At 37.3% G+C, this 25,819-nt stretch overlaps 1 protein-coding gene across 12 annotated transcripts in view; it reads right to left on the reverse strand.

Moving 5' to 3' along the window:
* FGL1 (fibrinogen like 1) overlaps positions 1-25,819 on the reverse strand; it is a 45,259-nt gene that overhangs the window by 11,463 nt on the left and 7,977 nt on the right. For 5 of the 12 annotated variants that reach the window (XM_021285879.2, XM_021285878.2, XM_065061095.1 and 2 more), the window contains 8 exons: positions 22,372-22,447; positions 15,896-16,076; positions 13,265-13,424; positions 11,086-11,183; positions 10,091-10,179; positions 9,218-9,405; positions 5,223-5,346; positions 1,033-1,187 (listed from right to left, as the gene is read on the reverse strand). In XM_021285879.2, the coding sequence (XP_021141554.1) occupies positions 1,033-1,187; positions 5,223-5,346; positions 9,218-9,405; positions 10,091-10,179; positions 11,086-11,183; positions 13,265-13,424; positions 15,896-16,076; positions 22,372-22,437 (1,061 nt within the window). In that variant the 5' untranslated portion in view covers positions 22,438-22,447. Of the gene's footprint in view, positions 1-1,032; positions 1,188-1,376; positions 5,347-9,217; positions 9,406-10,090; positions 10,180-11,085; positions 11,184-13,264; positions 13,425-15,895; positions 16,077-22,371; positions 22,448-25,819 lie in introns of those variants that run through there. The other 7 variants (XM_065061092.1, XM_065061096.1, XM_065061093.1 and 4 more) reach the window with 3 other exon arrangements.

The following is a 25,819-nucleotide window of genomic DNA, read 5'->3' on the forward strand; positions in this document are numbered from 1 at the left end:
CAGGTACACCAACCATGACTAATGGGCAAGATAAAGATCTGACTGTCATAAGGGGAGAAAAGAAGAAAGGATGGAAGCTGAGATTCTATAGGAGATGGCTAAAAGAAATATACAAAGTTATTCGTTATTTGCTAAGGAAGGGCAGAAAAAGGTGAACTACATTTTTTTGTTTTGTTCTGTTTTGTTTTGTTATGAAGGCCGTATTTTGGTTCTTCTGCAAGCAAACTAACATATGAACTTGAGCCCCAGGGTTGTTTAATCAATATTTGGATATCAACATTATGTTTCTGAAGAAACCTATTTAGCATTAGGTAGGATTAAGAGGAACTGTCTTAGTTAACTGAAGATGTAACAATGACCTGCTGGATTTCATCCTGCAATAAACAAAGGTTAAGATGGCCTTCAGGTACTTGGAAAAGACGATTTTTGGATAAACACTATGTATTCAACAAGAAACTAATTAAGCATGAAAGAGCCACTATTACTGTAAAGTTTTACATTATATTTAAACAAGCACTTTAACTAATAGAAAATTCTAACTTTTCTTTCTCTGGGCATATATTGCATACAGATTTTGGCTGAATGCTTGAAATCTTTTTGATTTCCCAATTTTCAGACCTACTCTGAGAGAACAGCAAGCATATGCTCATATTAATTTCAAAGTACCACCTGGTTTGAAAAGCGCATTTTTTTTTGCTTTCTAAGTTGACCTCTTAATAAACAATTAAAAAAAAAAAAAGTCAGAAATAAGTCAACATTTTTGAAAATTTAGATACAGAATACCTCAATGGATATTTTTTCTGTTCTTTCTACCTCTTTCACAACTGTGAAAGGGAACCTACTATTGAAGAAAAGAAAAGAGAAGGTATAAAATCTGTGTTTTTGTTCTTTTTGAGCTAATGAAGAAAAAACTAAATGCACATGATAGGAATGTCCACAGACCTGGCAAGCTCTGGTTCAGTTGCCCTTTCTGGGTATAACATTTTGCTAGCAGCGAGAAGTAACTTTGACAGAACAAAATGTTATACTTACAAAAGGGGTTCAAGAATTGGTGTCAGGAGTAAGAGTTTTGGGAATGGCGTGGAGAGGAAGGCTCTAGTTGGGCAGCAGAGCTGAAGAGAAGTCTCCACTAGAAAGCCATAGGCCAAATGGCTGTACCTTAGCTCTGTCAATGCATACTTGACATCCTAGGGAAAACAAATGTTGTAGCATATAAGGCTCTTTTAGTGCTCATTTAATTCACCTGGGCTCGTGGCTTCCATTCTTTTAATCTCCAGTATTTTTAGCAAACGGAAGAAAACAGAAATAGACAACTGAAAATATAAAGGTGCTTTCATTGAAGAAATATTACACAAAGATGCATTTCTGATTACATGTTGCTGGTAGCTATCATTACGTTCTTTATTAAATCACAACTCACAAAACATTTTCCTTGTTATTTCCTTGATTCTTATTCTTCTGTTGAGTTATATGATTTGTATCAAATGGTATGCATTCATTTGCAGCTATTTGGGAGTTATTACATTGTTCTGTCTAATGCCTGAACAAATAAACTAGCCTTTGTTTTGCTATCTTGTAAGAATAAAGACTACCTTAGAACATGTTCATACCTGTTGAGGAAATACATTAATATTAACAGGCAAGCTAGGAAGAGAAAAGAATTCTTTTCCAAGCTGTACTCTCTTGTCTAGTAGCCATTTAAACTCGCCTTTTGAACATAAAGCATTTGTATATTTGAGAACAATTATTTGACCATTTTGAATTATAACACTTCACATGTTTTTCATGTGGTCAAAAAGATTTATTACACAAAGAAAGCCCACAGAAAGATGGTGGGAATTAAATACTATGTGTGCATATTGCTCGTAGGTAGTATGCTAGATGCTTTTCAGACAGCTAGGATATCGAAGTCCTTGTTCTGAAGAACATTCAATCCAAATAAACATATAAATGCATAGTAAAATATACAAAGAAAGAACTTATCCTTCTTCATTTTATAATTTCCCATGGAGAAAGGGAGTCAAGTTTTATATCAGAATATGACAAAAGCACCCTAACTCAGTGTGCTGGTTTTGGCTGGGATCAAATTAATTTTCTTCACAGTAGCTAGCATGGGGCTATGTTTTTGGTTTGTGATAAAACCAGCATTGATAACACAGGGATGTTTCAGCTACTGCTGAGCAGTGCTTACACAGAGTCAAGGCCTTTTCTGCTCCTCCCACTGCCCCTCCAGCGAGTAGGTTGGGGGTGCACAAGGAGCTGGCAGTGGACATGGCTGGGACAGCTGACCCCAGCTGGCCAAAGGGCTGTTCCAGACCATAGGACATCATGCTCAGCATGTGAAACTAGGGGTATGAAGAAGGAAGAGGGGGATGTTCGGATTCTTCCCAAGTAACCATTACACATGATGGAGCCCAGCTGTCCTGGAGATGGCTGAACACCTGCCTGCCCATGGGAAATAATGAATGAATCTCTTGTTTTGCTTTGCTTGTGTGTGGCTTTTGCATTACCTATTTAACTGGTTTTATCTCAACCCATGAGTTTTCTTACTTTTACTCTTCTGATTCTCTCGCTCACCCCATCGGGGCAGTGAGTCAGTGAGGAGCTGCCTGGTGTCTATTTGCCAGTTAAACCACAACACTCAGCTGAAAGGTTTCATTAGTGTTCTTGTAAGCAAAGAGGATGGATTTGTCCTTCAGCGAACAAAAAAATTACTGCAGATTTTATGAGCACAGTTTGTACATATTTAGAGTCTTTTCTGTGTGCTAGAGATCCAACTTGCTGTATTTAAATCTTCCATGTCTTTTATTTAAATTATGTGGAATATGATCTGTCTTGGTACTCTACAAATACACGAGCCAATGTTTCCATTTTTCTTGAAAAACTAAGAGTGTTTTTACAATTTCTACTAATGTCATCCATGTTTTTGCAATGAATTAAATTCTTCTCCTCTTAGAGTAGCAAAATAATTTGAAAATCATGATGAGAAATACTGTACTTCCATCTTTTTTAACTACTCTAAAACTTCCATCATATTATTAATGACCTATACCTACCAACCTGCTCATAGAGTAACACAGGAACCCATTTTAAATTCTGTAATAAAATTGGATAAAAATACATATCAGATGTTATGTTTTAATGTTGAATGCTGAATATATATGTATATAAGTCTATGCATATATACATACACACACATATATATGATGGTATGCCTCCCTGTCAGATACAGAGTTTAATTTGGTTTCACTGATTAAACAAGGTACCAAATAAGCAGTTGTAGGGCTACCCACTGGTCCTCTGATGCAGGGACATGGGGATGTGCTACAGGCCAGAAATCTCTAGCACAGCATCTACTGATACATCTAGAAAAAGACTGCATTATCAAGAGTGCCTGCTATTACCACAAAAAGCACAGACCTCAAAACCTCTATACTGCAGATATTTATCAGCACCGTTTTACATGATAACATTCTTTTTAGCTGCCAGAACCTCATTTTTTCTATACTTAATTATCTTTTTTTTTTTTGTTTGGTCACAATCTGCTTTATCTTATTGACTGAGATTGTTTCATATGAACTTCTCTTCCCCCCGCCTCCCCAATTGTTCTTCACATACTCCCTCCCTTATTCCATGCAATTCTTTCAAAGATTCTTGCCAACCTTTTTGTTTTAGACGGTGAAAATTGAAGGAAAAATGGGCACACATGGGTATTCATATCAATTTAGTTATAAACTGGCTGACAGATTGCCAAAAATTAGTTTCAGTTATGTTAAGCTTGACTGAAACTGGCTGCCATGTTCAAAAACTGTATTTGGACACAGGCAGAAAGACTGGCAGTCCAACCAAAAAAGCAAAATTATTTTAGGAAAGCAGGGAAATACAAGTTCCCAAGTTTGGCTCAGATCCGTGTGTTTTTTAAAATCTTCGTTTGCATCTGCTCAGCAGAAATGGGTTACATTTTGAGAGAAAGCTTTCTAGAGAGCATTCCTACCTTCTCCATGGCAGCAAGCACTAATCAGCAATTTTTGTTATTATTGGCTATTGGAGTCTATTGTAGAGCTAGACACAAAATCCAGGAGTGGGCAGAGTCTCTCTGATGATTTTTCTTGTACAAGAAAAACATGGGTCTGCATCTTGTGAAGGGGGAAAGCCCAGGGAGCCAAGACAAGAACATCAGAAAAGGAGAAGATAATGGACTTAGAGGCAGAACTACTTGGAAGGGACTGAACTGGACATTCAAATTTGGACAATTGTGGAGTCTAACAGATACATAAAGAAAGATTTATAGAGTCAACCACTAAGAACCTCTAAAATGCCAGATTTTAGTTGCACAAGAAATACTCTTCCCTCTACTCATGCATTATGTTCAAAGCATAGCTCACATGAGAATTAGTTGCAGCTTTTGTTATTTAGCCTTTTGGTAAACTCCAAATGTCAATAAATTAAAGTCCAGCTGTTGTTACCAAATGTTACCCACCCCCCCAAAAAAAAAAAAAAGAAAGAAAGGCATAATTACTGACCATCTAAAAACGTTAGGTTGAAATAATGTGACTAGCCCTAGAAATGCTTCAGCAACAAGAGACAACCCACTTCTTCATGCTGGATTCCAGCAGTTCTAGCCTGGTAGCACCCCTTCTCTTCCTTCAGTTCCCTGCTTCATCCTTTCTACTTTTTTTGTATACTATGTACACAACACATGCAACAAATAAATCAGAGGAATTTAGAGGCAACTCACTTCTAAAGCCTTGAACCATTCCAAAGAATGTTCCATCCACAGAACAAACCAGCCTTACGCTTGTATTTAAATAGGTTTTTGGTTGTAATAAGTACAATTCATTTCCATTTTTGAGACAACACAATTACAATACTGGCTTTTTCTAAAGGTGAAAGGATTTGTAGTTACTTCAGAAGCCAAAAATTCTCCATGTTGATGAAGATGTCCTTATTTCTAGATGAGTGCCTGCCTTTAAGAAAAATTCTGTATGTATATTAGCACTAGTATTTGTATCTACAGATACATAGGCCAGATTGTCTTCTCATTTGCATCTCATAAAACTACTGGTTGCAGAGGAATTATTCCAAATTTATATATGCACAGATGAGAAGCAATAAACCTGCCCATCTGTTTTAATCTGGATTGATTTGCTGAAAGATTAACTAGATAAAACGTCTTAATAAAATACTTAAACAATATTAGGTTCAAAGTCTGCTGGTCTGACCTTCATGACAACGGATTTCAGAGAATACCACCACCCATGCCAAGTGTACCACACAATGCCGTTGTCTGTCTTTGCAGTGTAGGGGCCTTTGTAGTACAAGCCGTTCAAGTTGGCAGAGTGACACCTGGTGGGAAAGTAAAGCAAAACAGAAATGAGGCCGCCGGCCGAAAAGCTGCAAGCATTTGTGTCATAGTTGCTGTGCGAGTCAAAAATTTCGCCATGTTGGTAACAGCCCAATTTGACAGCTGCAAAAATTCACATTTGTGGACTTCAGTGCGTCCAAACAATCACAGTTTAACTAGGGCACAACTGCAAGTGCTCTTAGCTTCTTTGAAACAAAAGTTCTTTTTGTTCTTTCCACCCCATTTTTGACTGGACCAGCTCTCTGAGTTTCGCCTGCTAATCTGTTCCAGTTGAGAATTACTCCAGAGTTGCTCAGGTCATGGCTGGCAGCAGGGCACACACCAAGCAAAACTCTGCACAAGAAATACTTTTCTGCTTTTTGTTCTGCCAGAGCAGCCCCTCTTAAGATCTGCACTTACCCCACATGGTGTTTCATATGACGGAACCTGAACGCCACCATCAGTTTCCCTGTTCAACTGGGAACTTATATTTACAAATAGATGAAATCTGACAGCTAATTAAACATATATATACCAATTCACTGGTTCACCAGAGCTGGCATTATATTTGATTATATGAAGTACATATTTTTTTTTTCTTTAACATGCTGAAGCAGAAATGCTCTTACAGTTTATTAAATACAGTGGTTAAAACAAAGAAACAAAAAAAAACCCAACCAAACAAAAACCCCTAGCAAAACCCAGAAGGCTTGAATAGGTACCAGTACAACCTTGATGCTCATTTGGTTTCTACAAGAAAGAAGTTTAGATCATTATGTGACTATATGGAGAGCAGAAGATTTGTTGCTTCTGCAGCACATCAGAATGAATCGGCTTGGTTTATCTGCCAATTCAGTATTTTGTTGTAAGTGCTGTTAATATCTAGCTGTCAAACACCATGATGGATCTCAAAAGCAGACTTCAGGAAAATATGCAAAGAGAACACAGTCCAAATGAACCTTATGGATATCATTACTGGCAAACCTTAGTCTCTTTGGCTTTGCTTACACTTCATTAACAACAGTTTTTGAGAACTGAACTAAAAACTGTGATAAAAACCTCATAGGAAAATTCTCACATATATATGCTTACTCATTTGCTTATATTTTTTAAGCTCAATTTTGGTAATATGCTGGTTGAAAGCTTATAAACTGTAGGTACTAAAAGTGACTTTGTTTCTGAGAATGACAAACTTGTATCAGAGCCGACATAATCCTACTAGCCATACAAATTCTGCACTGAGCAGGCACTCTCTATTTTGAATTAAAACACAGATTTCACTAGAAGAATCGTAATTGCTAAGAGGTATCTAGATCACCTGAACTCCTTTCATTCCTTTGATGGAAGCAGGCAAATCATTATTTTGTCAACAGGAACATGAGCCAGTAACAACTCTAATTAGTGCTGGGAGGCACCTATAGCAAAAATGTACAGGATTCAGTAACCAACTGCATGCTGTCTGAAGTAACTGAACATATTAAAGAAACAACTGGCATGTGACTATAGATATGATATTCTGAAGCAACATTCATTATTCACAACTCAATAAACACCTTAAAGTTAGCCTATATTCTTCCTTTCTTTCTGACAGGCTAATTTTTAAAGTAAAAAACTGCACGACAGTAGTTTCAAGAGTACAGACAACTCACGATTATCTGTGGATACTTTACCTGAATGACACATTAACTGTAGGACAGATGTGAGGAGTCGGTTCCCAGAAGAACTGTTTGAATTCTGCCTGGACCAACTGACTCCAGTATGGCCTCACATGGTTATAGATATGTTGTCCCCAGGAAGCCTGAGGCAGTGAGACCTGTGGCCGCAGCTTGATGCCTGGCAGATCCACTGTGATCAACCATGCACAGTGTAACTAAAACTGGGAGTGCTGGGAAGAGAATAAGCTTATGTCCAACTAGGCAGTTTAGCTCTTCTTTCACCAGTTGTGAACTTACTGACCTTTGCAATGCCCTGGATGCAGGAAAACTTATGACCTAGCTACAGTACCAGAGTGAACCCAGCTCTGTGGATTTACATCCAAGCTGAAAATCTGTTCTAGAGCTTTGTTTACAAAAGAATGCAGAGAGGCCGTTTTTTTGAACTCCAGAACAACAAGTGCTGAGCTGGAGCAGGACCAGTGGCTTTAAACTAGATCTGAGCTACTTCCATGTCACCTCGCTTGTGTCACATCCCATGGTATTCACATTATCATGGCATTTCTGTACTTCATTAGTCCAGATAGCATAGAGTTGCCCATAAAAAATGCCTTCATAGCTGGGAGCTCCTATACAAACCAGCCAAGTGCAGTAATTCCTTCTATGTTTGCCAATCTGTGCATGACAAATATGTGTTCTGAGTGCTTTCCTTTCTCTGCCAGGACTGTTGTTTTTGGGGAGGATATAAGGATATTGAAAATTTCTAATATTCTGCAGTATTTGGTTTTATGTTAGGCTTAGCATAAAAAAGTTGGTAGCTAGGCTGTGGAATAACATTATTAGTTACTCATTTTTGTTATCCAGATAGACTGTCACTTCAAGAGCATGAGCTACACAGCCATAATAGGAACTAGCCTGGTAGGAGTCAGCTATCTTTAGTAGTTATGTGGCACCAGCTACAAGGTATTAATAACTGTCAAGTTCTGCTGTACAGCTACTTTTGCAAAGGGGTCATTCTTTCATCCAGACCAATCCAATATTAAAAAAAAAAAAAAAAAAAAGTTTTTAAAAGACAAAAAATGTAGTCAGTTGACTAAAAGTGATTGGTGATCCATTCTTAATGAACTCCGCAGCATGATATCAGAGATTTACATTACTTGAGGCCTAGATATTCCTCTAAATCCACTAAAGTTCTGATTTCATGGGAAAAGATCAACACAGTTGCCTTTCCCTTTTATATCTTAGCGTTTGTAAGAACTACAAAAATCATGAGACTTTTTCCATATGTCTCAAACATTCTGCTGACACACTATCCACGTGAAAATGTATTAAAATAAATATTTAATTGAGTTAACAGTTACATCATATCAGTTAAGATGTTAACAGAATACTTATGGAAACAGAATTTGGAAAATAAGGAGTTAAAAAAAGAAACAAAGGATGACACAACAGAGAGAAACAATGGAGTTGATCCAGCCTGGCAGCTCTTGCCAAGTGAACTGAGATCACAGTAAGAGTAATATGCTTTTCCTGGGTTGTATTTTAAACCTCTCTATCACACAGCTAGGTCACATAGTTTCTCTTCATGGCTACATATATCTAATTAAACATGGGAAAGATCATAGCTACTGATACAGACACTGCTAAGGCTACCAGTTTTATCCTTTCATTTTTAATTGGTATTTTGTATGAAAGTAGGATTTTAAAATCATTTTACTGAACCCTAATTAAAAAAAATCTTCCTCTCAGTCCAGCCATGCTCACTGACAGAAACTGAATGGATGCATTCCCATTTTGATATAGAAGGAATAATAAGAGTGAGATGCTGTGAACTGAAGTGAAAAAAATGAAGCTTAATAACCTGTCGCTAGCTTAACTTGTCAGATATTCTGCAGTACTGCCACATCTGGTCTAGTGCAACACAGGAGAAATGCAAGAATGAAGTACAACAGGGATACATCTGCAAACTCTACATGACCTACTTGTGTAAACACTGGTTACCTTAAAGGGGCAGAATTATCTTCTTACTGTCTGATAACAAAGACAACCAAAGCCTTCTGAGGTGGGTCTCAGTCTTACCAGCACCGAGATCTCTGGAAGGAGTCAAGGGCAGACTGCAAATGTAACAAAAAAGGCCAATCCTCTTTTCTATTAGGCGTTATTATTGTATGAATACACATGAAGCAGAATCATTGACAATACTGATATAAAATCAAAATACCTGTTAAACCACCAGCCAGCCTTTTCCTCTTCAGCACAGTTCCCTTCATAGTTGTCATTATCCCTGTCTCTAGTACTGAATTTCATTCCTCGATGATCAGCCCACCATTTTACTTCTGGATGAAATCCACCAGTAAGGGAATCACCAGCTGTACCAGAGTATTCACCACAGCTCATCTCATAAGAACGCTAATGAAAAATGTGAAGAAAGGAAAAAAAAGGAATTCCAGTATGTCTTTAACCTTTAGCATGTCAGAGAGTGAAATCACAAAGAGGAAACTCCTCTGTTCTGTTTGTTCCTATTTTTATGCTCAGAAATGCCATGCTTACCAAGGGTAACATTTGTCAATAACCTTATGTATAAAGGACATAATAAAAACCATACTGGAGTTAGTCTGCAGTACATAATAACAAATGAGAATACCATGTACCATTATTGTTGGTAATATCAACAAAAATATAAAACCTGCTTTTATCTATGGCTGCTAAACCAAATTATTCATGAGTCTTACAGGAAGTGTGAGATTGATGTATCAATGTAGACCACTATTATCACATATTTGAAAATTCCATGCATTTGTAAGAAAGAAAATATGATAATAAGGTTCTACACAAATCTTTATGAAAATTAATACATTTGTTGTCTTCTACATTTATTGTCTGTCTACAGAATCATAGAATGTTAGGGATAGGAAGGGACCTCAAAAGATCATCTAGTCCAATCCCCCTGCCGGAGCAGGAACGCCTAGGTGAGGTTACACGGGAATGTGTCCGGACGGGTTTTGAATGTCTCCAGAGAAGGAGACTCCACAACTTCCATGGGCAGCCTGTGATTGTCATTAAAATCTCTAGTCATTGTTTAACATTTCATTACCTCTTCACCTGCAACTCCAAATCTTGCATATTGTGCAAAACGCCGTTCTCCTTCAAAATCAGTTAGATCAATTCTTAAAGTATAGTTCCCTTAAGAAATAACAACATAAAGTATTTTGGTTAAACTAGCCTATCTTACTACTTTTCAGAACAAAGTATTATAGTAGAAGATTAAAATACTATGTTTTATCATGCATCTTATCTCTATCATCACAGAATATTTTATGGGGTTTTATCTTCTTTATGTGTATTAAAGCATATCTTGCTATTCTTTCTATTTATTCACCTGATTCACCTTAGAAAATTTTAGAAATATTCCAGTATAAATTTTCAAGTGTAGACAAAAAATATCTAAAAAAATTTGCCTTATAGGCTTTATATCTTAGTAAGGTATTTGAGGTAGTAATGAAAAGATAATGAGAATCAATCAATAAGCATACACTCTGAAAATAAACGTCAAACTAAGACCACATCCAGGTGGCAGTGACTTCCAGATGAATTAGCTGGCTAAGTCAACCGGGTTAGTTTCATACATGCAGCATTCTACAGCAAAACAGAAGTTATATTAGAGAGATGGAAATAGCTTTCTAAGACTAGCCTAATCAACAGGACAGGCCTAGATTTACCTTCATGTAATGGCCTATGCAGCCATGTAAAGCCCTATAATAAATGAATTGGTGCAGCATCTGCCTGACTCTGGACTGTTAACACTGCTAACTGTGAAATGGGTAGAGACAACGACTTTAATGTATACTCCTCTATCTACTGTTCCCTGTTTGGCAGGGGCCCCCTGCATGCCATTGGCCCCATAACAGTTTTGAACCCTTTGTTAGAAAACATATATTCAGATGTGTTTTGTTCTGAAACTTGGTGAAGTTCATGCAGACTAACAACAGAACTCAAAATTTATGCTAACAAAAAGGGTAAGAAAAATTGGCCCAGAAAGAGCAAAGAAACAGAAACAATAGCAGACTATTGTTACAATACAAATCTTACCTTGACTAGTCAAATAATGAAGATTTTTATTTCCAAGCCAATATTCACCATTTGGCAAAACAAAATTTCCAAAGCCTTCTTCATAGTCAGTCCAGACTCTGAAAAGAGTATAAATTACTAATTTATCAAAAAAGCAAGTTTGTTTGGATGGTTATTTTATCATACAGACATAGATCACAGAATAATTCCAACTGGAAGGAACTTCAGCAGTTAATCTAGTCCAACATCCCACACAAGGCAGAGTCAGCCATGAGATCAGACCAGTTTGCTTAGTGTTTGCCCAGTCAGGTCTGGGAAACCTCCAAGGGATGGAGACTGCACACCCTCTTTGGGAAACCTGCTGATGTTCTCACAGGGAAAAAGTTTTTCCTTATATCCAGTCTGAACCTCTCTTGTTTCAACTTCTGTACTTTGTCTTTCATCCTCCCACCAGACACCACTGTGAAGAGCCTGTTTACTCAACGAGCTCTCAAACTGCTCTGTTTTCTCAGTGACCTCCTTGTAGGTGCAGGCAGGCTACTGTCAGGTTCTGCTGAGGGCACCTCTTCTCCAAGCTGAACAAGCCTCAGCCTGCCCCCACAGGGCAAGGGCTCCAGCCCTTGATCATCTTGCTAGTCCACTGCTGAACTCTTTGTGGGTGCATTATATCTTGGAACATTAATAAACAAATATTTTAGACTTTATTATCTTATGATCTTTCATAGAATTATTTCTATTTCTCACACGTGAAAGGCTGAATCCCACACTGCACTGCTCACTGAAACCCAGTCCAAAAAGAAGAGCTAAAAAGGATGTTCAAAGTTGTTTAAGATTAACAGATTTTATGACCAGAAGAAAACACATTAGCTCAGTCCAATCTGTGGTATAGCACAATTTACCTGAAGTGAAAACATTTTTCCTGGTTAAATGCAGGTGATTGTGTACCTGTATCACAAGCATTGTTTCTTTATTTTCAGTGATTTGATTAAGCTGTGAAAATCCTGCAGCTGGATATACAATTTTGCAAATTGAGGTATTAGCTAGCTGTTTCTAGCTTTGATTTGACTAACAATTTTTGAACTCACACTTGTGCGTAGTTTCAAGAATTAATGTGTATACTGAAAGCATTGAATCTTTTCCCTGTCCACAGTGTCTTTGAAACATTTTCTCAAGGGTTCTATTTTCATGCCATGTTCTAACTGGGACAAAAATATAACCTATTTCCTTGATAAGAAGCAACCATACTTCATCAAATAGGTGAAAGTATTTGGCTGTGAACAGGCAGTCATGAGAGAAAGCAGCCTCTGAGACTCAAGTAGCTGCTAGTGTCTGGCAAGGATGAAGAATGGGTTGCGTGTGCTGGTAACAATTGTAAACTGCTGCAGATTGCTTTTGTAGCTTCTCAGACCGTATTTTATAAAATAAGAATAATAAAGTTTTGTTGGATGGATTGCAGTTTTTCATCCTCTCTGGAGATTCCTTCTGTTTCATAAGGGTATTGTAAAGCTAGTTACAGTAATTATAAACACAGGTAATATACAAATCCACAGAAGGATGCAGATGTGAAAAGCAAATTAGGCAAGGTGGAGGCTCTAAAAACCTTCTTGTTGCTTCTAATATCTGTAAATATCTGTGGGGTTTTTTTATATTCGAGTCTCACAAGACCAAAAATATCACTTCTGGACATTTCTCCAAATGCTTGAGTCTTGGCAAAGGCAAGGAGGTTAGGTGTTCACAAATCAAGTTCTCACCCATCTTATCTTTCCTAGAGGAATTTTACCATAAGCTACGAATTACTGTGTGTGGGGTTTCTCTCATACTTGTTTGCGGATGGTATTTTGGTTCAAGCAGATTGCTTTCATTTTTACTTTTCCAGGTTTTTACTATTTGCAAAAGACAAGGTAGTCCTTTACTTGTCACTAAGAGTTCTTGCTCCAGCCATTCTTAATGTATTTGACACTGAAGTGTCCTCACATAAAATGCACAAGCTGTCAGAAAAAGACCAGAAGATATATCTCCCAGAAGGGAGAGCCAGCAGTGGTCTCTCATCTGGAGTTTGTCCCAAACAACAACCATTCCTCCCTTTTATCTGAGGTAACAACTTACCATATGATTCTCAAGTTAGGATTTAACTTAGCTCTATCTGGTTTATTGTTTCTCCACTTTGTTTCCAATTTTAATGACTAATTCTACTACTTACCTATCAAAATTCTGGCTGCCATCAGAACGTCTCTGAAAAACAGTCCAACCACCCCCTTCAGACATGTCACAGAAGGCAAGGAATTCAGTAGGACTCTGGATTGGTTTCAGCTTATAAAATCCACTTTGCTTATGGCCATCATTGTAGATTTCTGCACAATCTGCTCACAAAACATTCATTGGACAGTATTTTCAGTCCTATACTTACTGGCAAAATCAGAAATCAAGTCAATAACAGAAATCAAGTCACATCATACGAGTCACATATGAATCAGGCTAATACAAAGGCAATGCCTCTGCAAATACTTTTTGTGACTTTTGCACGCATACTTGTATTTGTGTTGTTTTAAAACTTTATTGAGCTGTAATTATGTTGTCATTTCTTTAAAATAAGATTTTTTTCCACCATAAAATACTATCATTTTTGTTTTAATTTGACTAGTAAAATAATTCCTCTGGTGGTGTCACTTTTAATTTACAATGGTATAAACCACATTAGAATCCTGGTACAACCATGTAACTTCTCTATGTATAAACCACACAGTAACCTTTAAAAACAAATATGTAGTTTTATGTCCAGAAAGTCTGCAAGAGAACTGCCAAACACAAGAGCATGGAACCACCAGTGTTAGAAAAGGGAAACAATTTCTGGACCTGATACTGTTGTCCCTTGTACCAAACAGGTGCAAAAATACATAGGACTACCCCCCAAAAGTGTGTTGTATGTGTAAAGTGATTCCACTTCAGCTTGGTACTATTTACAGTCTGGTCTCCATTGTTTTTTATGACTAATCGGCATTCACAGCAATGACAAAATTCAGAGCCCACGAAAATATAACAGCAATGTAATTGTATAATCTTATCTTTTTCCTCTAGGAGTTAAGAAATGAAAGGAGTTCTTTGTTTATATGTAATCTACCGTCAAGCAGTCATACAGGAAAGACGTATAATTTTCAACATCTCTTTTTCCTGGCAAAGGTAGGGCTGATTAACTGTAAGATTTTCCCTGAAACTTTTATGAACATGTTGGCTGAACTTCCAGGACAGTTTGGAACTTTCTGAACTATTATATTTATTTTCAGTGAAAGTGTCAGTGAAGATTAGACACAGAAAATAAACGCTTCATATTGAAAACAAATAGCTATGCCAGGATTTGAATAAACCCTAATAGAAAATGTGATATATAACAGCTAAGTTGTCCTTCTAGAGAATGTTTGATTGGCTTATAGAAAATAGCTTTTCTTGTCCATTATTTTCTTAGTAGGTTAGCAAAACACTTAAGCATATTTTAGTTTTTAGCAGGTGTATATAGTGTGGAATGTCTCCCTCACTATCTAACCCCAAACTATCTAGCTCTTTTGGAATTAAACTGCTGCAGTAGTTAGAATGAAATAATGCAGTATCAAAAGGGAAAAGTATTTTCCAAGATATAAGGAAAGTAAAAAAAAAAAAAAAAAGGGAAAAAATCATCAAAAACCAGAACAACTTAGATTTGTTATTTAAATATTTTTATTTGTTATTTAGAATCATTTTATAAGAAAATAAACCCAGGCTTATGCTAAGAAAGGACAAATATGTTTCAGTTAAATGTGGTTTTAATAAGCTTTTCCTGTAACAAATGAGTCAGCCATAATAATAAAAACAGAGTATTCCAGGATGCTGAACATATAAATAAAATAAATTAAATAAATTTAAAATCAGACTTACAACTGCTTTTAATTTCATTTTAATGGTGATTTATGACATTGATGCCTTGTTATATGTTGTGATTTCTTTGAGTAGCATAATCACTACAAGTATATCCAAACAAAGCTATTAAAAATGACGGAAGTTTAGACTCTCCAGCACTGGACAACTAGAAATGAAGACCATCCAGGAATCAGACCCCCAAATTGTATTTTGAATCCAACCATTGGTTTGGATGAAGTTTTATTACTTCAGAAGTTTGGGCCTCACTCCATCTGCTATAGGCTAACACCCTTAGTCTTCTTCCACTGCAGAGGGACCAGATTACCATCAGGGTGCTGGTGAGATCACAAAAACAATTTAAAACCAGTATTTTAGAAGCTGTAATGTTCTGAACTACATTATTACTGAGATGCAGATGTCATTCTGGCAGGCTTATGTGTGTAAATATGGACGTCTCGGGGACTTCACAGATTGGAACAGAGTTGGTGTTTGCTTGTAACCGACACAACCCAGTGAATGGGTGAATGTGAACTGACCCTGTGGGTTAAAATTTTTGAGATCGGTCAAAGAAGGGTGTTTAGAAATCTGTAACTGTTTATTAACCATTTTAAAATGTCTAATATTGGCTTTTATCTGTTTTATTGCTGATATTTATTCTGAATTTATTGTCCACTGATTGTTTTTAAATTTATAAATTTATATTTATATATTTATAAACTTATTTATAAATCGATAAACCACTTAAATCCTGATTTGATTTATCCCATGGGACATTAACAATTTTTCTCAGTGGCAGGAGGCCTACATAAAAGCTGAACACTGTCTTGTAAACAAACAATTTTCTATGAGCTTTTAAAACAATAAGTCAATGGGCCCAATTGTGCTAAAGCTTCTGGGTATCATTACAATGAATAGAAATGAAAAGAACAGTTTCATTTCTAACCTGAATACTGTCTTTTTCCTCCCAAGTCAATGACGCTGTTTTCATCTCCTCTGTCACTGTACTGAACCTCTTTCTTCTCTAAAAGCTGTATAATTTTTAACTGCTGCTGTTGCACACGATGTTCCAGAAGCCTCACCTGGCCCTGAAGTTGTATCTGCTCTTGAAAACAGTTCTGTAGATCCTAGAGAGCAAAACATATTGTAAAATCGACAATTTTTTGTCATGTTTAACCTGTGACACAAAAAAAAACCCCAACCAACCAAACCATACATAAATTTTATCTTGAATTTTCGTCATAATTTGCTACAGTGTGCTGCCTTCCACCTCAGTTGCTACCTCTATTTAGAATTATTTTGAATATTACAGAGTGTCCAAATATATACTTGCTTCGCAAACAGACTTTCTCTTTAGTGTAATCATAAAAGGCTATGAGGTTGGTCAAGCACGACTTCCCCTTGATGAAGCCATGTCGACTGCCCCTAATGACCCTCTTATCCTTGATATGCCTTGAGATGGCACCAAAGATAAGTTGTTCCATCACTTTCCCAGGGATGGAGGTGAGGCTGACCGGTCTATAGTTACCCGGGTCCTCCTTCTTGCCCTTTTTGAAGACTGGAGTGACATTTGCTTTCCTCCAGGCACCTCTCCCGTTTCCCAAGACTTGGCAAAGATGATGGAGAGTGGTCCAGCAATGACCTCAGCCAGCTTCCTCAGTACCCGAGGGTGCATCCCATCTGGACCCATGGATTTATGGATGTCCAGATTGCTTAATTGCTCCCTAACCCAGTCCTCATCGACTGAGGCAAACTCCTCCGTTGTCCTGACTTCCTCTGGGGCCTCAGGGGTACGGGGCTTCTCAGGACAGCCTCCGGCAGAGCAGACAGAGACAAAGAAGGCATTCGGTAACTCTGCCTTCTCTGTATCTTCTGTCACCAGGGCACCCATCTCATTCATCAGTGGACCTATATTGCCTCTGGTGTTAGGTTTATCTGCCATGTATTTGAAAAAGCTCTTTCTGTTGTCCTTGATCCCCCTCACCAGGTTTAATTCTAAGGAGGCCTTCGCTTTCCTAGCTGCCTCCCTACATCCTCTGACAACAGCCTTATATATTCTTCCCAAGTGGCCAACCCCTCCTTCCATGATCTCTAAACTCTCCTAGTGTCACGAGAATGGAGCCGGGCTCTTCTCAGTGATAACCAGTGGTAGGACAAGGGGTAATAGGTTCAAACTGGAACACCAGAGGTTCCACTTAAATTTGAGAAGAAACTTCTTCTCAGTGAGGGTGACAGAACACTGGAAGAGGCTGCCCAGGGAGGTTGTGGAGCCTCCTACTCTGGAGACATTCAAAACCTGCCTGGGCACATTCCACATCTAGTTGTTCCTGCTCTGGCAGGGGGATTGGACTAGATGATCTTTTGAGGTCCCTTCCAATCCCTAACATTCTGTGATTCTGTGATTAGTGGCTCTAACTACCAGCTCTCACTGCAAACATGCAGAGGGAACTTAAGGGAAAAACACTATAGCACAGCCCCTATCATAAAGATTGCTTATTATCTACCACCTGCCCTGTACAGAGATTTACTACCCAGTGAGGGCTGCTACTAACATTGCGAAGGTTCTAAAATTCCAGAGATTTAAGGAAATACAGTCCACATTGGTAGTTCTCAACTTAATTGTGCATTTTTCAAATGCTTTTAGATTATGCACTTCTTATCATAAGAATCTTAACAATGCCAACATAAATATTGTAAAGTTTCAAGCTCATTTTTGGCATGCTAAAATAAACAGTCCCTAAGAAGCTGCAAATATGCATGGAAAATAGAAGTTAAAAACTTGAAATCAATATTATGCTGTGATTTGTACACTTAACTTTGCCCTGCAGAGTGGGTGGGTGAGAAATGCAGCAATTCTGATACGGTGATACCTAGCACTCATTTCACCCTGGTGCAAATATGGATACATGACAAGAGAGCTGGAATAACTTCAAAATTCTGACATGCTCAGTGTATGCAAAGCAAGAAATAAAATGGTTTTAGATTAATGGCTACAGTAAAATAGCCAAAGTGAACAGAACCTAGTTTAGGGTACTTAATTTAAAACAGCCTGTAGGGTTTCAAATAGATATTAAACAAATTTGATTTCAACATGGGGAAAAAGCCTTTGGATTTTCATGACACATTTTACAAATGTGACATGAGGTTTTGCATCCGTAACATTGTATCTGCAATTTTATATGAGCAAACAGAGTTTAGTAGCTATGGTGCTTGTCCAAGAGCACATCTAGCACTGTAAAAGCAAAATCAGAGGGCAACCTTTTGGAAATCTGATATGCAAGATCAAATAAGCAGTAGTTTTAAATTGGTGGAACCTTATTGATAAAGCAGCATTATTTACATGAGCTAAGGATGTAGACCTGTAACACTTGCCATCCATATGGAAGGGCTGATGTCACATTGAACTACAGAGAGATCTGAAGTAGCATGCTGATGTGAGCCTCCAGTAGCATCCACATACTTTCATTTGTATCAGGTTCAGGCTTCACCTATTTTCCATGAACACTCTCACCAAAATGCTTCCTGTCACTTTCTTGCTGCACGGTTTTGGTTTTGTTTTTGTTTTTGTTTCCTTCTATCTGAGAAGCTGATTCCATTCTGTAGCTTTCCATACAGCACAAACATGGTTCTGGTTAGACTGACTTCCTTGCAGTAACATTCATCAAAACACCAAGAATAAACTTTGTGAATTAAACTAACAGAATCTGCATTTTGAGACTCTGCTACATGCACATTTTTTCACAATTAAAAAAGCAGAGAAACTTCCGCTATTGTCAAGGAACATCCATATAGACTGTGTAATGACTACTACTTTTTATTTCTGATAGAAATACGTGTTGCAGGCCCCTTTGTTTTTTTCACTAGGGAGGATGCAATGCACTTTAAAGAAATAGACAAATGAACTAGAGACATTTCAAGAGAGTATTTGAAGATAAAAGAATATATGTCCATGAGTTCAGTAAAATGGTTCCTAGCCACCATGTTCCATTTGCCTGCAATCTTCAGTCACAATGAAAAGTTTGATGATCAGACTTTGCAGAACAACCCTGCAGTGCATCAGATGCTTGCTTTAATTAATACTTAACTGCAATCTAATATAAATGGTGGAATAAAAGAATGGGCAAAACACACGTGGCAGGAGTAGTCAGTTTGTAAGCGACCTGTCTGAAAGGAAAAGGTTCAACTGCCTCTCTAGGTTTGGGCTGCCCATGCCAGGCTGCTTTGACAGCAGGTGGGTCTGCAAACTCACACCGTCTGCTTGCTGCTGGGTTCTGAGAAGCCATTGAGGTGCTTGACCACAAGGAGGAGCTGTAAAGTACGAGCCATGTTTACCAAACACTAATAATTTTAAAAGAATAAACAAAGTAGCCAATGACCTAATATCCCTAGAGTCCTATCTTAAGAATACTCCCTTAAAAATCTTTTTTAGTTGTTCCTAGCTATACAAGAACCCTAGCATACACTCTTTTTCTTCTAGCATGAAATGAGAAGAAAATGCATAAAATTTATCAACATATAGAGACAAACTTGCTACAGTGTCTTAGAGGGATGCTATTTGATCATAAGCACTGGTTAATGTGTGACATGCTGCATATTACAAAGAAAGGATGCACTCTTATGCAGTCTGTTCAGGGTGGATGTCTCAACTTGTATCTGCAGCTTTATATAAACCCTTCAGGAAAGATCAGTTGAACTGGGAAGCTCAGAAGAGGCTTCCTTGACAGGTCTCTGCAAATTCTCAGACTAGTCCTGAGCGCATTCAGAAAATTATGGAGAAACCAAGAGCTGCACAGGTGGGTTGAGAGAGAGTGACTAAATAATTAAAAGAAAAATAAAAAATTCCAAGCTCACCCTCATGAGCAAATGCAAACTATAGAATAAAGCTGTCAAAAAAAACCCCAGATTAATAGTCAGACCAAATATTAATCCTAATCATATTAAGAGTGGCAAATGCCACATTTGCCAGTTTTACTGCAGCATTTGCTTATTGAGAAGGTTAGCCTGTATCAGCCTTAAGTCAGTACCCACAACCTTTGAGAACATGATAAAATACAATAGGAAAAATCTGGGTGATTCTAGAAATGGTGGCCCCTCCCACCAGGCCCTTGTGATTTCATAGGCCAGACTTCAGGTGAGTTGTTGGTCTCTTTAACATGTGGCAAGCTCTGCACCACAAAGAGCTACCTTCAGTTCTGAGCCGATTTTCACCTGCTTTACAGACAACACACTCATTATGGGGTGAACAGTAATATATCCACATTACACATAGCAGTTCCCTGACAAAAAGGATTTAAGCTCACATTTCTGGTAAACAGTGACAATCAAGAGATCACCAGCCATACTGAATAACTACACCATGAGAAACAAATGACTGAGCAGAAAAAGAGTTTTGAAAATAGCCTACATATGAAAAGTACTGGTATCTGGCGCTTTGCTTTCTCTTCCTAACTCCAGCCTCCTCACTGACGTCTCTTTGTGTCAACTCCAGACAAATCCCATCACACTTTACTGCTGGGAAGCAAAATCACAACTCTTATATTTGGAATTTCACACTTATTTTTCCCATGGGACAATCACAAGTTTGCTGTGTGACTTTCGAGTGGATCAATGCGGCTTTTAGATCTGCAGGTTACCAGACTCTTCTTTTAACATACTACTACATTTTTCAGAGGATAACTCTTTTAAAGTCATTGGAGTTAAACTAGTGCACAGCTAAAGTAATATAGAAGCAAAATGTAACTTAGGGGTACAGCTCAGCAGCTATAACATCTTGCTATTCGTTTTGTTAGATACGGAACTATTAAGCTATTACTATGTTGAAATACTCAAAAAAAGTGAATTTGATTGTTACTGTCTCCAGTGGACAGTAGTGCCCAGTGACTGAAACCAGACTGAACATAACCTGTTCCTTCTGTTTCAGTGAAGCAACTGTTTGTACTACACATTGAGAAGCAATTATCTAATAACTGCTGACAGCTCCTCTCTTGGACATGTGGTCCCATATTTAACCAGCTGCTGCAATTAACGTGCATTCACAATCTTTATTTCATTATTGTGTGAATTATTTAGCAGCTACTGACCTTCCATTAAAATTGGTGACTCAGAATACTTTATGAAAACTATAAAAATACATTTTTTTTTACTTGAGGTGTTAGTTCCTGTAGTTTTAGAATCTGAATGCACTCCAAAAAATCTCTATTGCAGTTAGTGTTTTAATGAGATTTAAATGTGAAAACTTAGAGAGAAAATTCAGAATGCCCCCAGTTTTTAGTCACAGTGTCAGCTAAAGCCCGTAAAATTCCAAATGAAAAAAAATATCAAAAGAAAGGAAATGCATTCCATGGTAATGTCTTTTTTTTTTCAGTAGGCTTCTATAAAAATTAGTAATATTTTTCTCCACTGAGCAGAAGTAATTACAGAAGCAGGTGCTTCCTATTCTGTCCCTATAGAGCTACTTATCTGAACAAAAGGCTTCTATAAGATAATGTAAGCCACAAACAATGATGCTTACCTAGTTGTAAATTCAGCAACCACTTCCATCTAGGCAATTATGAATCAACAATTCAATCTCCCGGGTCCCCGTGAGTTAGGAACTGAATATCAAACTAGAAAGGACAGTCAAGACAGGCACTGCAGGACTGGTGAGGTTATAGGTATTTTAAGCAGGGGAGTAAGTGTGATTGTCTTAGGGGTTTTGTTGGAGAGGCAGAATACATAGCAGAAGGTTTGGGGAGCGAGAAGTGAAGGAGCTTCGATCATTGTTTTTTAGTGTGAATTATAATATAGTGTAATAACATGAGAAAAGTAAGAATATGAAGCTGTGGATATTATTTGGAAAAAAACTGTATGGCAAGCAGACAAGGTAGAAAAGGACAGAAACATTCTTCATCCTGCATGTCAATGACCAGAAATACTACTGCTGCTGGGACTGCTTCAGAAGTTCCTGGGTTTTGCCTTTCCGTAAGTATGCTGCTCAAAACCAAAAGTGTTATTCTGAGTTGGCATTAACCCTGAATGACAGTATAGCTGACTTACGTGCCTTCTGTACAATATGCCTTCTGTACAATGTGCCTGTTAATGCATCATATGATACCTTTTTTAGGAAAGATATTCTATTGACTCCTATTAATACTTCATGTCAGATCCAGTAACAAGCTGACTAGATTACTTTCTTCAGTGCTATTGCCCAGTCATTTATTTTCCATTGTGTATTTATGCATTTTTCCTCCTTCCTTATTGGAAACTTGTCCCCGCTCATGTGAGGTTATTTCCCCAGTCTTTCAGTTTCGTTCTGAATTCTAATCTTTTCCATCAAAGGTTCTGCCATTCCATGTAGCTGAGATACATTGTTAGCACAATGGAGGACAAGGTATGAAATATTTAGAAGACACTCTATAGGCAAATTTAATTGCTAGAACTTACAGAGCTGCCAGTGGCATCCATCAAGCTCGCTGCAAGGACAAAATCAATCATTATCAAAATTTTCATTCTTTGGAAGCTGTGAAGTAAAGGAACAAATGAAAAACTAGTTAACTCAAACATTAAATATCTTGATCTGACATCTTAAATAACTCATTTAACCTATAATTATTTTCTTACATATTGTAAATATAATGTATATTTAGGCTGCATTACAAATGTCTAAAAGAGTCTGATCAAGTACAACTCCAAAACCTAGTAAAAACGTGATTTATCCACTTCGTGTCAGAGCTCTCCATTTATTTTTGGAAAGCTATTCAAGATTTAAACCCATGCATTTTATTGTGAAACAAGACGAGAGCAAAATAACATTTTAAAATACTCTGAAAAGCAGGGCGACATTCTTTGTTGGTCCTTTAAAGTTGGGAGAAAGCTCTCTGTTATATTCCAGTAATTAAAATCTGAATTGGGCTAGTTGTCCTTGAAATAAAGATTTGTGGAACTTTTGTGTGCCAAGAGAAGATGGAGGTAATTCTACTGTTATAACTTTGGGGAAAAATGCATAATAGTTATCAACTCTTATGCTAACAGTGACAAGGATGACATCTTTCAACCAACAGCTATGCATGTTTTCTACTGTATGATGCACAGCATTTTAAATCCTCTTATTTCATATGAAAATTATTTTATATGCCAAAACAGTCACCATTGTATCTCAGTGCCTTGGAAACATTAACTGATAAAACTTCACAGTTTTGTGTAAGGTAGATAGGTGCTAATCAGCTCACAGATGAGAAACCAAGGCCTCTGATTACTAAAATATTTACCTAGGTTATATATGAACCAATTCTATATCGATGAGTTAAACTGCTCCAAGCTATCAACTGAGGAATGTTGTTGGGTTTTTTTAAATGTAAAATATTTTCATTTAGCATATGCTAATGCCTCTTTAAACCAAAATATGTGTCCACTCTGCTTTTTCTACTTACTAAACAAAATCAGCCAACTACATGTTAAAATGTTGGCGGTTAGACAAAACATAAGACCTGTAATAGAGATTAATGATTCAATGTCAGCATGTACCTATCAAAACACCAACTTTATGGAACTCAGGTTTCTACAGGAATTAATAGAAAACACCAGTAGAACTTTGACAGACTGTGCTTTTTCCTGTACAAACATAAGCAAGGTCTTGTGTGAGGTGTGCTTTTAAGTTCCTGTAAAATTGGGCAAGTCTAACTTGATGTTCACCAATCTCTGAAAACCTCATGCAAGACTACAAATTACAGCCCAGCCAAATTTCAGGTTTTCAACACCTACCTATAAAATACTTAGGATGCTTTTTGAAATAACAGTTGTCTTATCTAAGTAAGCAGCATTTTTTTTATTTTTAGAAAGCATAAAGTTGTGAGGCCCAAGTATATCTGTATAAAGGTTGTTCTACCACTTTTGCACTGGACTGATGCAGACGGAAGGTGTTGAGGTACTCTGCACCCATTGACTCTTGTTACAGAGAGCTCAGAAGGTTTTTTTTAAACATTTTGAACATATGTAACACCTACCGCTAAGCCGCAAAGCACTATACTAAGCTGATGTCCAAGGATTCCAAAGGAATCCATTAAAAATTACCTATAAAATGTTTCTTGAGTAGAAAGTATAAACTGAAATCTTAGGCTAAGTTATTTCTGTGCCACAAAATTTCAAGCTGTAAGTTGTTCTTCGTGCTAACCAAAGAAATGTTACATCATTTAAATTAAAAACTTTACCATAATTCAATGCAACAAGTTCTCTTACTATTTTAAGGGGTAAATCCTATGAATTTCAGGCTTAAAAACAGAGGGGGATGTGAGAATCTGCAAGACTTCCCTGGCATTGAATTCTATTGTTAATTCAGATTTCAGAAGTTTCTGCCATGATAAAACATGCACTTTCCCTTTATGACAGTGGTAAATATGGCTATTGCAGCCACCACTGTTTTGAAAGCAGCTGTTACCATCCGTTGCAATGACACTGTCTGTGAAAGGAGTGACCAAAGAACACATCAGCTATCTGGACAACCTGCAAATGATCTATCGCTGATAACTGCTGTCTTGCCTCCACGCAAATCGTAAATATGTTTTCTAGGAGAGAAGTGACTATATTTTTTTCACCGGAAGATTCATACTTAACTGTTCTGCTTCATTCTTTGTTGCTGTCATTATTAAAAGCACACTGTTCCCCCTCACATCAGTCTGAATATTCAAACTGTTCTATCATGATTCCACTGACACGTGAATGTCTGAGTATCACAATCAATCTTAAGAGAGTTTCACAGCTTTACAACTACACTGTTCTTATTTTTCTAAAAAAGACTATCAAGTAAATCTTGCTTACTGTTCAGAGAAATTTATGTTAGAAATAAACTAAACTAAACTAAACTAATAAGACTATCAGGCAAAATCAAGGCAGATCACATCCCTTATAGCATGTGCAAGCTACTACGAGCAAGCTGCACAAAAAGAACGAGGAATTGAGAAGTGCAGAGTGTGTGCAGTTGGTTTGGTTTGTCACCTTCAGATGAAGTCACCTTTCTATTTAAAGGGTGCCTCTTTCTAAAGCATGTTCCTGTTGTGGGGAACTTCATAAGGGCTGTACTTGGCATACAACTTCACATGTATCCGCTTTAGCACTGAACTAAGATATGCTCAAAAGACATATTGAAATAGAGGAATAGTCTAATGAATAAAATTCTTAATGTGATTATTTAAACACATTGCTGAAGATACTTTAATCCTGGAATTTAATTTCTAAGAAAGGAAGCTGGACTGTAAACCCAAGACGGATTATCGATCCTGTAGTGTATCAGATCCCACAGCTGCAATCACAGGGGATTCACTGAGCAGTGGTAAGAAAAGTGGTAAATAGGGTCAAGCCCCATATATGTTCAAAGAGCTTCGCACACACTAACTGAACCAACAGGTTCAATCTTGGAATTAATGTGGGTAACTGTTTACTTAGTTTTCCACTGTTTACTTAGTTTTTTTACTTAGTTTTCCACATTTCTACAAAAATTTTCATAAAAGGTTGTATTAGTAACAGTTCTCTGAAAGTGTACATCCATGCTCTTTGGTAATATGGAAAGCTAAAATTCCATTCCAGCGAAACATAGAATCTTGCTAGAGGAAGACTGCTTTGGAAGTCAGTTTCTTAAACTGATTTCTCCACTCATTTAAATATTTGCCCTGGTTGTTATAAGCTATTTAAAATGCCTTATCCAGAAATGCATATGCAGGGTAAAATAATTAAAAATACAAGAAGAATTCAACTGCTGATAAAAATTCTCCCACAAGGCAACAAAACCACTCACTCAAAAAAGCTGCAAAACAAATACGAATCTTAATCCATGTCACAGACTAAAACAATTGCATAATTTAGCATATATTTTTGTGTTGTTGATGCTAGTCAATCCAAA

Source organism: Columba livia, chromosome 4, assembly GCF_036013475.1.
Source record: "Columba livia isolate bColLiv1 breed racing homer chromosome 4, bColLiv1.pat.W.v2, whole genome shotgun sequence".
NCBI lineage: Eukaryota > Metazoa > Chordata > Aves > Columbiformes > Columbidae > Columba > Columba livia.